General features: G+C 36.9%; 1 protein-coding gene across 2 annotated transcripts in view; it reads right to left on the bottom strand.

The window, feature by feature from the left end:
• Window positions 1-9,244: 9,244 nt before the first annotated feature.
• Window positions 9,245-16,021, bottom strand: part of LOC145983865 (uncharacterized) — a 70,142-nt gene continuing 63,365 nt past the window's right edge. For both annotated transcript variants that reach the window (XM_083116926.1, XM_083116927.1), the window contains exon 6: window positions 9,245-12,223. In XM_083116926.1, the coding sequence (XP_082973052.1) occupies window positions 10,755-12,223 (1,469 nt within the window). In that variant the 3' untranslated portion in view covers window positions 9,245-10,754. The remainder of the gene's footprint in view (window positions 12,224-16,021) is intronic.

The raw sequence follows: 16,021 nt of genomic DNA, 5'->3' as shown, positions 1-16,021 counted from the left end.
CTATATTGCAATAAGAGTATGTTTGTAAACAATTCTGTATTATTGTACCAAATAAAACACAACTTTCTTGTTAAGAGTGGACCTTCGTGATGGAGTGGTTACCATAGCAATCCACGATGCCAGTGGTCCCGGGTTCGAATCCCGGTCTGGGGATGATTGATTGTTCTTTGTGTCACTTCATCGATTTCATATCATCATCACTCACCCTCTTTGCCATGATTAGTAAAGAGTGACAGAAAGGAGACATAAAATAACCCAATATAGGCAATCAATCTCAAATAGGCTTAGGAAAAGTAGGTTTAGGATATTTCCATCATCTTTAGTATTGTTACTGCAAATAACCAACGTGTTTTTTTTATCATCATGGCAATTCCATTAAAGAAATTTTGAAACATCAGACACAAATTTATATTTTCAGGTGCTTCACCTTTCAAGCATAATGGGGTATTCCAGATTTGCTTGGTTTTCTTTGAATTGTGGTGCGGACAAGCCTTCAAAAAGTGATCAGTTCTCCCATCTGACAGAACTAGATGAAGAGACTTACAACAAGCATTCTAGAAAAGCATGCAACCATCTTGATGTGGACATTCAAGCAGTGCTTTAAGTTAAGAGGATGCAGAGGATGGTATTCCCCAGTTTGCAAAAGTTTTGCTGCCTGTCAAGGTGTTAAATCAAAGAAGTGCACCCCTTCCCCCACCAGTCCTCAGCTTGTTCCAATTCTCGATCAAATTTCCTCCCATCTAGGAATTTCCACTTCAAGCTCTGCATTCTAGTAAATGTTTTTCCGTTCCATTTGGATGCTACTGTAGTTTCCTCTTCATGTACAGGGTTATTACAAATGATCTTTCCGATTACAAATTTCAATAACTCACCTTTAATAACACTCAGATACATGAAAATGGTATCAATGGAAAGGGAAACTCAAAAAGTTTTGTATTACATTTGGTTCAGAACATCACATCACATGTGCTCAATGTGAGCTCCCTGTGTCACACGGCACACATGGAGCCTGTAGTCCAATTCCTGCCATACACGTTGTAACATTGGACGATCCACTAATGCAATGGCCTCTGTGATGCGAGCACAAAGACCCTGGATGGTAGGTGGTAAAGGTGGCCGATACACTTGTTTGACAAATCCCCAGAGAAAAAAGTCACAGTCTCGTCGAAAAAGAAAGAGCCATACACCTTTTGCATGGCTGATAATGCAAAAAACATTCAGCTTGAGGCAGTAGCGTACATGCTCCACATAACCTCCAGGATTTTCCAGACCCCAGATCCTGACATTGTTTTTGTGTACTTTGCACAACAGGTGGAAGGTGGCTTCATCACTGAACACCAATGATCCCGTGAAACCATCAGTTTCCATTTCAATTTGCATGTCCTCGCAGAAAGTCAGTCTCTGACTTTGTCATCTGGTTTCAGGGCCTGCAACAATTACAGACTGTAAGGATGGAACCACAAACGTTTGCGTAAAATCTTCCACACAGTTGGTTGCAGGATGTCTAATTCTCTGCTGGCTGTGGTGGTGGATTTCTGTGGACTTCGTATGAAACTCGCTCCACAGTTGCCTCACTTAACACATTCGGGTCTGGCCTCATAATACAGCATTTTTACCTCTGAACTGCAGTTTTTGGTTGTTTTTTAAAAAAATCATATAAAAAAGTACTTTTAATTTGTTTTTATTTACCACACATTTCTTTAATCTATAAAACTTCCTCTTTTCAATGAACAAAAATTTGTTACATTTCTTTTCATTTTCAGACATTTTTGAATATTTTTTTCTGCAATGTTTTGTGAAAAAAGAAAAAGTACAACATTGTAACAAATGTTAATATAGAGATATTTTATGTTCGTAATCTGGAAATTTCAATAATTAACAAGGCAAAAACTAAATAAACTATCAATACATCTTTTGAATCTTGCATAAGAATACTTCTTATGTGCACATAAAAAATAATTACAAATTACAGATAATTAGCTTTTGTATGAAAAAGTTTGAAACATTCAGGAATGCAGAGAGCAACGTCACAGGTGGGGCAGTAAAATGTTGTCTTTTCTTGCCCACTTGCCAGTTTCTTTTTTGTGCCTGTCTCCACAAATTTACATGACCTACAGGGCCTTGACTTTTCCTCTGTAGGGGGGATTTTCCTTGGAAAATGGCGGCCTGTTAGCCTATCTGCTGTAGTTGACATTGATGTTTGACCTTGAATATCTTTGCCCACTTTGATGAGTAGTGCTTCCCCTACTTGGATGATGAACTCTTCCACATACATATTACGATTTTCCCCGTTTACTTTCTTATAAATTACATACGCATTCACCACTGACCTAATGAACAAATGGAATGCAGAATTTTCGCTATGTGGTCTGGATCTAATGACCCCATTCTAAACAATGCAACGTACATCAACCCCACAACAAACAGTCGCAGGTGCGAGATAAAAATAGGACATGAGTCACCTAGCGGTCGGAATTTCAACCAAGAGACTTGAAGAAACACGCACATGAGACAAACTACGAACATAGCTCGTAGTTCAATCGGCAAAGCGATTGCATACTGCAGGATGGGCTATGCTCGTCTTTCGTCCACATTGACTTTAAGTGCACTGCGAGCTATGCCCGTCGTGAGACCTCAATGTGTTAATGGTCGATGGCCAGTTGACTTACGCTTGCAGATGCATCCCCTTGCTTTAAAGTCAGAATACCACTTACGGATAGTAGGCCCACTGGGTGAATCTTCAAAAAACTTCCTTCTAAAATTATATTGCACAGTGATATCAGACTGCCAGACATGAAAATCCAGCACACAAAAAGCCTTCTTGTCTTTGTTGGCAGCCATTCTCTCTCCTATCGCCCCTAGCGACAAAATCAATAACTACGCGACAGTTGTACCAACCACTGAAACTTTTTGAGTTTCCCTTTCCATTGATACAACTTTCATGTATCTGAGTGTTAATAAACGTGAGTTATTCAAGTTTGTAATCGGAAAGATCATTTGTAATAACACAGTATATTTTTGTACTGGCAGTTAGTTCATTCACATTGTAGGGATACTGAATTTTAAAGATGTAATTTATGCAGACTCCGACAAATTTTCTAATTAGTTCATGGAACATGCCCCATGGTTAACAGCCGTAGTCAACTGATCTTCTTCTTGCCTGATTGTTCATGTTCAGGATGGCTGCATGATTTACTTACGAGTAAACATTTTGTCAGGTGGGTAGAAAATATTACATTGAAACAATTTCATTTAACCTATATGGACCTAATGGCTTCACCTTTTGTGGAATACATGTTGTACGTTTAGTCATCTAGTTCTCTCAGACGGGAGAACTGATCACTTTTTGAAGGCTTGTCCACACCACATTTCAAAGAAAACCAAGCAAATCTGGAATACCCCATTATGCTTGAAAGGTGAAGCGCTCGAAAATATAAATTTTTCTCTGATGTTTTAAAATTTCATTAAAAGAATTGCCATGATCATAAAAAAAAGCACGTTGGTTATTTGCAGTCAATATTAAAGATGATGGGAATATCCTAAGCCTATTTGAGATTGATTGCCTATATTGGGTTATTTTACGTTGCCTTTCTTTCACTTTTTACTAATCATGGCAAAGAGGGTGAGTGATGATATTATGAAATCGATGAAGTGACACAAAGAACAATCAATCATCCCCAGACCGGGATCCCTGGCATCGTGGATTGCTGTGGTAACCACTCCATTATTCTGGGAATCTCAAGTTATGTATAACAAGGAAGTTATGTTTTATTTAGTACAATAATAAAGAATCGTTTACAAACATACTCTTATTGCAATATAAACAGTGGTGTGCATAGAGGGGGGTGGTGGGGATAATAACCCCCCTTGGTCCAGTACATATTATGTCAAAGGCAGGAAAAGATGACAAATAGATGGCTGCCTACTAAAAAATGTATATCCCTTCCCCCTTTTTGAAAGTCCTTGGTATACCACTGTATATAGAGCTTTGTTTTTAAGCCCACTTTATTCACAGGAAAGCTAATCGGGACTGGGGACTTGCAGTTTAAAGTGGGATCCGAACACTTGTACCTCAACCTTGCATCAAACCCGGGACCTCTAGATTACAAGAATGCGATGTTTCCACTATTCTATCTATCAAAGAAAGAAAAACTAAAACTGTCCCACAACTTGTCAAGACATGGGCTGTTCCATTTGGAACAAAGAAAAGTAGGACAAAGGTCTGTTCCACTTTCTGATAGGGGAGGAAGTATGATAATTTACATTGACATTTCCTAATATTTTAAAAATTATTTTCTCAAATGGGACGAGGACCCAAAGTTTTTTCATTTCCTATAAGTTAGCATACTTACAAGTGTATTTTTACCTTGATGCTGTTTTGAGATAGGCCTAATTCTAAAGATGCAGATTTCGCAAATTTTGAGTATTCAAAGAGTTACATCTGCTAACAGCATCAATATCACAGTAATGTGCTATATCAGGTAGCTTGTCCTAATAGTGAGCTTCAATGCCCAGTAATCAAATCTTTTGGGCACTGTTGCTTAACCAAGATATTAAGGGCTGAAAACAGGAAAAAACTTCATTTAGGACCCTCTTTGTTGCCGCAACAATGCCCCATCCAAACAATTGAATGGATATAAGCAACCAGTCTTATATTAAGAGTATGTTTCACTTTTCATGAAAAATGGGTGGTCTGACCTTGAACTTTGACATTTTCTACAGGGGAGGGAAATTTTTTTTCAAGGTCTCAAAATTGCATAATATTAATTTCTCATGACCTACTTCAACATATAAAAAAATGAAGCCAATGAAAAAATACAACTATCTCACTTCGTTTGAATTTCAAAATAATGGCTCTTAATTGAAGTCAATCTGGAAATGCTGGAGAATTATGGGTTTAATTTCACAATTGTCTTAACATCTCCAGGGTTATCCATGTGGAGCACACACCAGGAACTTATAATTGTCATTGGAAGTATATTCTCTAATATGCAAGTTTTAACGTCATACCTTCCTTTATTTAAATACTTACAAATTACAGTAAATACCTGGAGTTGTCAAGATCACTTTGAATAACCCTGTACTTCACATTTCTTTTCAGACAGCAGTCATACCGCATTTTGACATCCAATGTCTTAATTTAATTATTTTGTTATTTTGTATGTTGTAATATTACATTTCATATGTATGGGTAATTGGTTCATGCAGGGCCTTTTCACATAGCATCAATATGGTCATTCAGTATATTAATCATGTCATATTAACACTACATGGAATAAAAAAAAGGTTAAACTCTTCATAAAGTACAAATAGCAATAAAAATTAACTTTCACACATTCTTTGAATGTTTGTTTTTGCTGACATTTAAGTGAGGATATAAAAAAATATAGTCATATCTCTAGATATTAAATGCTATTCCACTGTACCACAGAAATTTATTTGTTTCATATCATTAAGAAATGCAACATGCATAAAGAGTTTTACATTTACAATACACACAAGTTTCTGATATTCTTCGTCTGTTTGTTATAAAAAACATAACAAATATACTGTGGTATATTGATGAAATAGTGTTCATTCATATTTATCTATTGAACTTTAAAAAAAAACATTGTATTTATCTATATTTGTAAATGGAAACAGTTTATTAGTTTTCATTCTCATGTAGTACAGAAAGTTGCTGGTATGCCTTGCCATTGTGTAAAAAGTCATACTTATAACATATTCAACAAAAAATATCATAATTTTTTTTCCATTTCATGTCATCATTTTGATATTTTTGTAATAATCCTCAATTTGACCATGGAAATATGCAATACAAAACATCCAATACTTGCAATTATCAGTTAAGATTATTTTTCATATTCTGTGTAAGTGGTGAATGTTTCTATGCAGGCTCCAGCTTTCAATACTAGGTGTAAAATTCATTGCTCATAAAATGTCGTGGATTATCAGGTTTTCAAACTCTCGTTTCAACTATGTATTCAATTAATTAACTGTTAACGAAAATTAAATAATCTATTTCATGAAACACGTTACTAGTTAGTTACTGGACAGAGCACAAAGATACAAACTATACAATGTCAAGGATGTTGTATGAAAACTACTAAGAAGGGCACCAACACTCTTGATGTCATCTGTGACATGTTTGTTTGAATTTGGATTAAAGTCCACTTTATGCACAGGAAGGCTGATTGGGACTAGACCTACAGTTTAAAGTGGGATCCAAATCACTTGTGCCTCCACCAGGCATCGAACCTGAGACTCCTTGATTACAGGGTGACAATGTTACCACTGTGCCATCGGAGAGGCCTCCACCTGCTTCTGATGATACCTTAGAATTCAGAAGGACTTCATGAAGACACATTCCTTCTTTGCAGCTCCTCACCTCAGATTTTCACCCGGATAGTGCTGAAGAAACATCATTACTACAGTTGGGAGCTGAGAAGACTGCCAGTGCGGGGTGAGGTTCGGGGGTGAACGGGGAGGTAGTGTGGGGAGGGAAGCTTCGAATTGGTGTTCAATTTTTCAGTGTTGCCAGACATGCAGAAGTCCCTGTAGGAAAGGGTGAGAAGGGTGAGAATCTGATAATGGAATCGGGACTTACAGTGTGAGGTGCAGTCTGGCATTTGGAAAAGTGCGGAACCATTCTTGAACCTCCACGGATGATGTCAGCCACGGGACATCTCGAAGACCAGCAACGGCATAGGAATTCACACTTCTTCCGTGTTTTCCGAAATGAATTTGTTTTAAAAATCGAATGAATGTTCTGGCGTGTGTGTATAAGTAAATGTATATGTATAGAGCAGACTATATCCAGTAAACTGGGTCACTGAAGGTTAACTATCAATAGAATTAACATGCAACGAAAAGAGGGAAAGCCTACTCGGGGGTTGAGCAAAGGTGTATTCAGATTTTTTTTTTTATTTGAGGGGTGTAAGTTTGTGTTTATGTGTGTGAAAAGGTATACTTAGAGCCAAAATGACCATAAATTTGTCCTTTTATAAAAATTGTGTGGGGTGTTAGCATGGACGTCCGCAGGATTCTTTCCAGGGAGGGCAAGCAAGGTATTTTTTTTCCAAGGACGGGCAAAGGACACATATTTTCATCTAAAATAGTGATGCCCCTCAAAAAACACTGTTTCAGTCTGAAATTATCATGTTTCTTCAACGAATTTATAATAATTAACATAAATTACTGTGATTGAAATGAAATTATGTGTGAATTATATAATTCTTATGTACACATTCATTTTCCGGGGGGGGGGGGGGGCGTGGCCCCCTCTTGCCCCCCATTGAGGACGCCCATGGGTGTTAGGGCATAGTTGGTGGATAAATCAATGGGGCCGAGACATTACAACTTCATGTTCCATAATCCGAAAGTTGCAGAAAATCGATGCTACATACCAAAATGTAAATACAAACGAGGGAGAAAATGTACTACCCTGCATAAGTTAAAATTAATTGATCCATGTCCAGGAAAGAAGCATTAACAAGATGCTAGGAAATACACAAAAAGCACGCACACACCCTTACTTTCTTAGTCACGTTGGAAGCAGATTGCTTTGATTTGTGAAGTTTCATTCCATTATTAGTATTGCTTTCACTTGTTACTATGTAATATGTTCCATTCATTTGCAATGCATTTTCGTACCATGCCTTTTTTATTTATGCCGCTGCCACCCTGAAAGGAAGACGAGCTGGCTGCACACGGCGACAACAGGCAGGTCAGTTTCGCATTCCTCAGCCTTGCAGTCTTCTCAGCTCCCAACTGTACCTACCAGGGAGCAAGCAAACTTTTTACAAAACATCCCCCAAGATGTCCCATTGTCACCATTTAAACCATAGGAGCATCATAGCTAACCCCAAGGCTCTCCCCAAAAGTCCAACAGAAAAGTCCATGTGAAAAATTTTCCAAGATGAAAAATACAGAAAATTCCAAACAAAGTAAGGCAAGGAAAGAAAACAATATGTGCCAGGGCAGCAAGAAAATACAAGCTTATGCAAAGGAAAAACATCAGATTATCCCCTACATACAACATGGAAATAGAAAAGGTCAGTGCGACACCGCACCTTAAAGTATCATTCTATCAACATAAATAAATATTTGTTTTTTGCAACTTCAATGTTTTCATCAGTATTCCAAGGTAGGTTACACATAACCAGAGAAAGGATTTATATGTAGTAAAAATGTGCTAAATATGGACTTATAATTGTAAAAATTTAACTTTACAATAATATAAGACACTACACGAGCTACATACATAAAATACAGTACACTTACATTGACATTAACCTCAAAACAACACAAAATCTGTTTTATTTTTTGTTTCAAAAACAATGAATAACAACATTTTGTTGTATGTGTTCGAACGTGAATTTCCTTCTGTTGTCCCTTAAAATTGATTTATATTGATATAAACTGTGTTCAATATCGCAAGAAGTAATGGGAACTTATTTCAAATTTGTCAGTTATTTTTTATTTTGCAAAAAAAATTACCCAACTCTTTCGATCACACGGGGACATGTAGTTATTGCGCGAATATGGAGTATATGTTGAGAAATGTTCTGAAATATGGAAACAATATGTAAAAACAACTATGTAAAATGTGAGCCAAAACCTAACATATGTACAAATATGGAAAATAAAAACTGAATTTTTCGAGTCTACATGCCATGATGTGCAAAGATAATACAAAATATAACTGATTTCACCTTCATACATAAATATGTATTTACATATAAATCCGTTCCCTGCACATCACTCATCATAAATTCCATTTCTGTGCAGTTATCAAGTCTATCACTACACAATTTTACTCCCATCATCATTCTGAAGAATGTGTCCAAAGGCCGACCCAATACATTGCTAAGTAGCAACTTTGCAACTTTCCCTTGCAAGACCAGAGCTAACTCATGTCTAGTAATCCTTTCTAGCATTGTTCAAATCAAATGTGGTGAACTATATTCTAGCTTCCAAACTTCCTTGTTACTGTGCATATTTCTGTAGTATTTGTTTCAGCTGATATTGCTATATATTTTTTTAAAAAAAAGATGAAACTATCTATCAAAGATAAGGCATAACTTACCCACATGCCATCATTTCACTAAGTAATAGAGACCAGTTTTGGCATGTACTTACTTTGTTCACTAGCTTTCACCACATCGTGTGGCTTCCTCAGGAGATAAGACAAGAAGGCAAAGTTTAAAACAGGTAAGTTAAGGTTAAAAAGATAAAAAGGTCACTGCAATGTCTTTTATCTTTTTAACCTATATTAGACTTAACTTACCTTCCCATGTCTTAAATCTTCACCATTCTTGTCTTATCTCCTGAGGAAGCCACATGATGTGGTGAAAGCTAGAGAACAAACTAAGTACATGCCAAAACTGGTCTTTATTACATAATGTATCTATCAAAGTGTTACAAAGAAGCTATGGAAGCTTTTACAAGCTATGTCACTCTCATCTTCAGGCACTAAAGCACACTAGACAGTCTAACAAACTTATTTATATGTATATTATGTGGTAAAGCCTCATTTCAGATGGCACACTTATTGAGTGAGTTCACAATGTCTTAAATGTGATCCAAATTCTAAGTTGACTATTGTAACAGGCAGGAGTCAGTTTGATAGTATAGCTTTCTTGCCGTACACTGTACGTCTTTCTGGAATTATCAATCACACATTTTCCAGACATGTCAAGGCTGCTCACAGATCACCACTGAATATCTAAAGCCTACTATGCAACCCAAAGAATGGTCCTGGGGTAAAGATACATGGAGTTTACTCAATAATTTTCCACTGCAGAAAGGCTTTCAGAGGGACACTCCAGAAACCAGTCAAGTTATCCAACTACTGGAACCGAATCATTAAGAAGGCAGTGGCTTTACTTGGTATAACAGGACCTAAACTGGGATGCCACATTTAAAGTGGGTCCTGTCTGGTTGGCCTAGAACATGGGCAACACAGAAGGCACTGCAGCTAATTAGCTCCCTGTTTGAACTGGGATCTTTATGCACAAAATGCATGTTCACGCTGACTGTCTCTTGCACTCTGGTCCCTGAAGAAGAAGGCGACATACGCTCTCAAAAGCTCAGAAACCTTTCCACAACTCTCACTGTTGATATCCTAAGTATAACTCTTTGAGACACTAACTTCAATTTATTCCATATTTATTTAAATCTTGAAAATATGTGTTCATTCATCCATGTTTGGGGAATGATAATATAACGTTTTAAATACAGTATATGATACAAAAATTTTGGAAATCCATTCATTACTATTTCCAAAATAAATTACTTATGAAGTACACATTGAAATACAAAACGCAGAATAATACACAAGTTTTTAAACATGTCAACAGAAATAACTAACCAATTTAAACACAATTAATTGATCCAATAGCCTTTTTTGAAGTAAGGTACTGGCAAACAGCCTTTCATTTTTGATGTGTGGTTAGTGTTTTGAGTTCCATTGTGTTTTTCAGAGCACAGTCACTATTGTTTCCAACAGAAATTTTTTGAACTCCCTCCAGTTTGAACCTAGGACTGCTTGTACCAAATACAAGAATGATATGGCTATGTGGGATACATAACAGTAAAAATTTTTTACAGAATGGTACTAACAAAATGTAACCAAAACATTTTTCTCAAAACATAGAATTTTAAGGAACCAAATAATTAAAAATCTAAATAATAAAAAAATAACATGTTCCACATCCTGGATACACACAATATTTAATATCATGTTGTTTTGTCTAGTGAGCTTCTTTCCTTTCTTGTTTGCAAAGCATATTATATTCTGCAACACTACCTTCGATGATTGGTACTGTGCTGGAAGTTGAAGGCTGAGGTTCAGATGTTCCCTTGTCTTTGACAGTTTTGAATTTCTCTCGCATTTTTGTGACCAGTTTTGACTCGCCACACAGTCTTCTCAATCTTGATGTTAACAGCCATCTTTGAAACCAGTTTAACTGGACACTTGCATCACTGTCTGTATCTTCTTGCATATCCATAATCATGAGTTCCTTTCTTTCAACTTCTAGTTGACTTTCGTCAGAAGCAGCACCAAGAGCTGAATTAGAAATCAGACTAGCAGAAGGTGCCTTGGTTCTTTCCTCAGATTTTGCTTGTCTTTCATGCAATATGTGCTGAAAAACTCTATTATTTTCATTTGAGCATGACAAACATGGGTTTGAGTTGATCATGCTAACACTCTTTTTAATATTTTTTACTACGCAAGATTTTTCTCTCTTAAAACAGTGAGAGGCACACTTCAAAAACCTCTTCTCAGAAGGTTTCCGATTGCCACTTGAACAGAGTACACCGACATTTGAACAAGCATCATCACCATTCTTACTGCTATCCCCAGCACTTTTCTCCTTATGCTTGCCAACTCTCTTCTTCTTCAAACTCCTGTCATCCAATTTCATGGATTTTTCAGGTGCACATCCTGAACAATCACGTTCATTCACGGAACACTTTAAGTTGTATCTTCTGTCTGAAGTTGAATTTTTGTGTGTAGCAGTAGAAGTATTACTTGCGCTCCTTTCTTTAGACATGCTTCTTACATTTGTATCGGGAGCTAACTCTGATGGATTATCAGATGCATCATTTTTAGTTTTAATCAATTTCTGCTTGCAGTTCAGCTCCTCCAGGACTTTGGCTTTCTTCCTCAATTGTAAATCTTCTTCGCTGGTGCACTCCCCTTCTTCTCTATCAGATGTATATTCTGATAACTGCTGATTTTCTTCTTCACTAAGAACTGCTCGAACTGACTCTCTTGGAACAAACTGAATATCTTGAGGGATCACAAGTCCAAACAACTCCTGGGGATCAACAGCAATCTGAATTCTTCCAGTAGCAGCATTAGAAGCTGTTGCAGCACATTTAGATTTAGCTGCATTCTGATGTGAGGCAGACTTTCTCTTTTGTGTGTCAGAGCTATTATCACAGATTTTGTCTTCCACTCTACACTCTGTTGACACTTCACTAGAACAACTTTTGCAATCGATTTTATTATCACACATGTTATCATCTGTACACTCAACAAGAGTTTGCTGTTGCAGCATTGATTCTATAAGTTTCTTTCGAAGTTCTAATTCTAGGATATCTAAATTTTGACCAGTACGTGGTTCACTTTCACTATCATCACTTCGGGACAGCCTTATTCTCTTGTGACGTGGTGGACTACTTTTTCCATGCTGCTTCTTATTTTTTGGCTGGTCTGCAATAATAAAAAATGTGTATGTGTACTTAAAGCACAAATATAATTTGTAAACTGTAAAACACACACACACACAGATTATATATATATATATATATACATACATACACACACACACAGATTATATATATATATATGCACACACACATACACCAATGAAACATTTATTTTACCAATATACAGGGCATATTCCATAAATTATGGCAAATGTTTTTGTTTTGTTTTTTAAAAATGTGGCAACATTGGAAATCTAGTATATACTATTCATAACCCGTGGTATGCACTTCTTAATATCACTACCCAACAGGAGCTACTGGAACACTAAAGGCATATATTTCAACCATTGATAGTGCCGAAAGAAGTTTGTTCCATGATAGAGATCATAGAGGTGGAAGGGATACTCCAAGTTCACTTTAAAAAATCAGCTCCATTTATAATCCTCACATTAAGAATTCCTGCCTTTTGGGCTCCTCGAGTGAAATCAATTCCTAAGCTCACGACATGGTCCAGTCATACATATTATTCATGTCCCAATTTACAATAAATGTCGAGGGCTTGGTGGGAGTGATGTTCATGAATGTAGAGATTGTTGATCTTGGTATGGTACAAGGGACACTCGATGCCTTCACAAACACCTTCCTCAGAAAGGGTATACTGGTCATAATCTGTGATCAGCTCTAACTCAACTCCAGAGCATTTTATCATAGTTCTCCATGACAAGCCAGGAGTTGCATGTGCATGTGCTGGGTCTGCCCCATACATATTCATGCAACACATCCTAAAAACCTCAAATCTGCCAGTAATGTCACTTCCAGCTTCTAGTGGAGACTGTGGTAGTCCTTCATAGTCTGACATCCAAAAGCAGCCCATAGACCTGCACATGTTCATTATCTACACCAGAACGCTCAAATTTATGAGTTGGCTATGAAATGCTTCTTGTGGTGGCAGCTGTACTTCTAAGGGTATGTACATGGGCGTCAGCAGGGGGAGGGTCGACCCCCCCTGGAAATCTTTGTGTAATTTTCATCTACTTCTCTTTAATAAATCTGTCTTTCCTACAAAATAAAATACTTATTTTAAAGTCCCTTACCCATTTTATACTAATTGTTTTGTAAATATGTGTATGATTTGATTATTATGTAATAATGGCGAGATACGTATTTTTCAAAATACAGAATTAAAGAGAAATTAAAAATTGTTAATTGTATGGCTGCAAAAAAAACTATGTTCCAAAGATTCTTATACTTCTGCATTTGCTGATGCTGCAGCTACTAATGTTAGAAGTAACTATTATGTAATCTTGGTTGTAACAAGTAGGCTACTTATTATTCATATGATAAATTTATTAAATGCTAAAATAAACTAAACTGCTACTGCTACTACTACTACTAATAGTAGTAGTAACATAATAACAATAATAACAACATAATTTAAAATTCCAATAATGCAATAATATTAAAACTGAAACCTCCCTTCACAATCTTCTGCATATGCCACTTGTCTGTGTCACAATATTTTTGAGGGGGGTGTCCTGGACATCTTCGATTCAACCCCCCTAGGAAAATTACTGGCGACGCCCATGGGTATGTACCCTTGCATTTGAGTAGATGCAAGTAATCATTGTTATTATCTTGAAACACCATAACGTGTTGAGTTGAGACAAACCTGCACAACTTTTCTTTCATAATAGCTACTAACGGACTTACTATGCCATTACTATGATGTAATTAATAAATACAATAATTTTATAAGTATGATACTTCATTAAAAGTAAATATTTATTTGTAACTAATAATGTAAATTTGCCTGTTTTTGCCCAACTTCCCCCTGTAGTAACTTTGTTATTTGTGGAATATCTATCTCAAAAAAAAATTTTTTTACAGGTTCCCCTCATAGAATACTCTTTATGCTGTAAAAAACAATTATTTATTAGATGGACCATCAGAAATATTGGGTCCCAAATTTTGAAAAAAAAAATAATAATGGAAAAGTAGCATTTTCAAAGAGGAAACCAGTAACAGGGTTTTGGATGTATAAGTTTCCTCTAAAAAAAACAATTATAGCTCTAATTACATTACTTCCTACTAAAAAAGAATCCTAAACTTGTGATTTTTCTTCAAAAGTGAATATCAGTTTTGGCCCTAAATTTCAGCCATTTTCATTAGAGATGGTGTAAAAAAAAGTACACAACATTAAATGCAACTTGAAATGTACTGAAAACAATGTTCTTTTAGCCCAGATTTCTATCCTATTTCTTAGCTGAGTTATCACAACTCTCTGCAAAGGTCAAAAACGCAGCGTCATGATACAAAAATAGCCGCCATTTCCAAACGAAGTAAAATTTTAGAAAAATAATGGCTCTTTTGAACTGCCCTTGCATAGAAGTTACAAAAGATTTGAACATGGTCGAGAAAACCAGTGCTGGATTATTTGGAATGGATTGACCCTATATATTTGTGTGTGTAAATAAATATCTTCCTCACCCCCTCCTGCAAGTGTCTTCAATGATTTCGCACCTTGGAAATAACAATTGTTTTTTTATGAATTCTAACTGTAACTGGCTAATTTTAAAAGTAAGTAGCTGTAACTGTAAAAGAGTTACTTTTTGTGTAGTAGACGTAACGTTAGCAACAGTTACTTTCAGTTACTTCACGACACTTAAATTGTTAACTTGAAAAATTGTAACGTGGGAGAAGAGCTGTGTGTCTTCTCTGGATACTAAGGTGAAAGGATTTTTGTGCAATCGCCCATGGGAAGTAAGCTAGGCAACGCTTTATTACAATTCATTATTTCTAATGGTTTTTATTGATTGATTGATTTAGTGTATTTTACTTCGCGTTCTGTGCCTCTTGGCTAATTTGCGAAGATGGGGATGAGTGATGAAATTGATGAATGGACATTCACAAACAACCAAGCCCGAGCGGGATTCGAACCCGGAACCCTTGGCGTTGAAGCGCGATGTGCTAACCACTCGGCCATTTCTAATGGAGCACGAAGATTTCAGTGTTTTGGTGTGAATTGCCGAATTCATCTGGAATGTGTTAGTCGAGCTAGAGAGAAGTCATTGCCGAGGAAGTGGCGCTATTTGGCAGGGGCGGCTCAAGATAACATTTTCACCGAAACCTAGAGGATTTTTGGCGTGTTCGGAATATGTCACTCTAGTTCGAGTGCGAATACGATCATCGTTAAAAATTGACACTCAAACACCGTCGATAGAAATCTCGGGAGTCTCTGGAGCAAGGCAGCGCACAACGGTAGAGAAGGGGAGATACGAGTGGGCGGAGCAAAGCATTACACGCTGCTGCAGCCCTCTCTCTTCCACGCAATCCCGTTCCCTTTCACGTGCCCATCGGTCGAACCCTCTCGAGTCGGTACTTGCATAGACACTTGCTCTTCTTCGCTCCCTCCAGAGATTCCCGGGACAGAGTATAGATTGATAGTAGAAATCTACACAAAGCATCTAGCGAGTTGCGTCATCTCGGACTCGAACCTACGTTCATTTGAACGTGACCGCGTAGCGTCCGGTTGAATTAGCGTGCTTTCTTGTGTTTTTATGGTTACATTAGGAAATGGAAATGTAAGTTTACAGATGAACTTACAAACAAGTACAGTTATTTGGGAAAAGGACGTGACGAATTTGAAGCTGAATTTATAGTTTCCAGCGTGGGTATTTACGCTTCAGTGGTGCAAAGGGTCGTTGGATTTAGAAGACCACTTTAAAACTTCGAAACACGGGTAAAATGTCCTCAAATGCGGTTTGAAACACTGGTCAGGTTGTGCTCCATCTGGAGAGAATCG

Source organism: Lepisma saccharinum, chromosome 2, assembly GCF_977018435.1.
Source record: "Lepisma saccharinum chromosome 2, izLepSacc3.1, whole genome shotgun sequence".
NCBI lineage: Eukaryota > Metazoa > Arthropoda > Insecta > Zygentoma > Lepismatidae > Lepisma > Lepisma saccharinum.
This window is presented reverse-complemented; position numbering and strand designations above follow the sequence as displayed.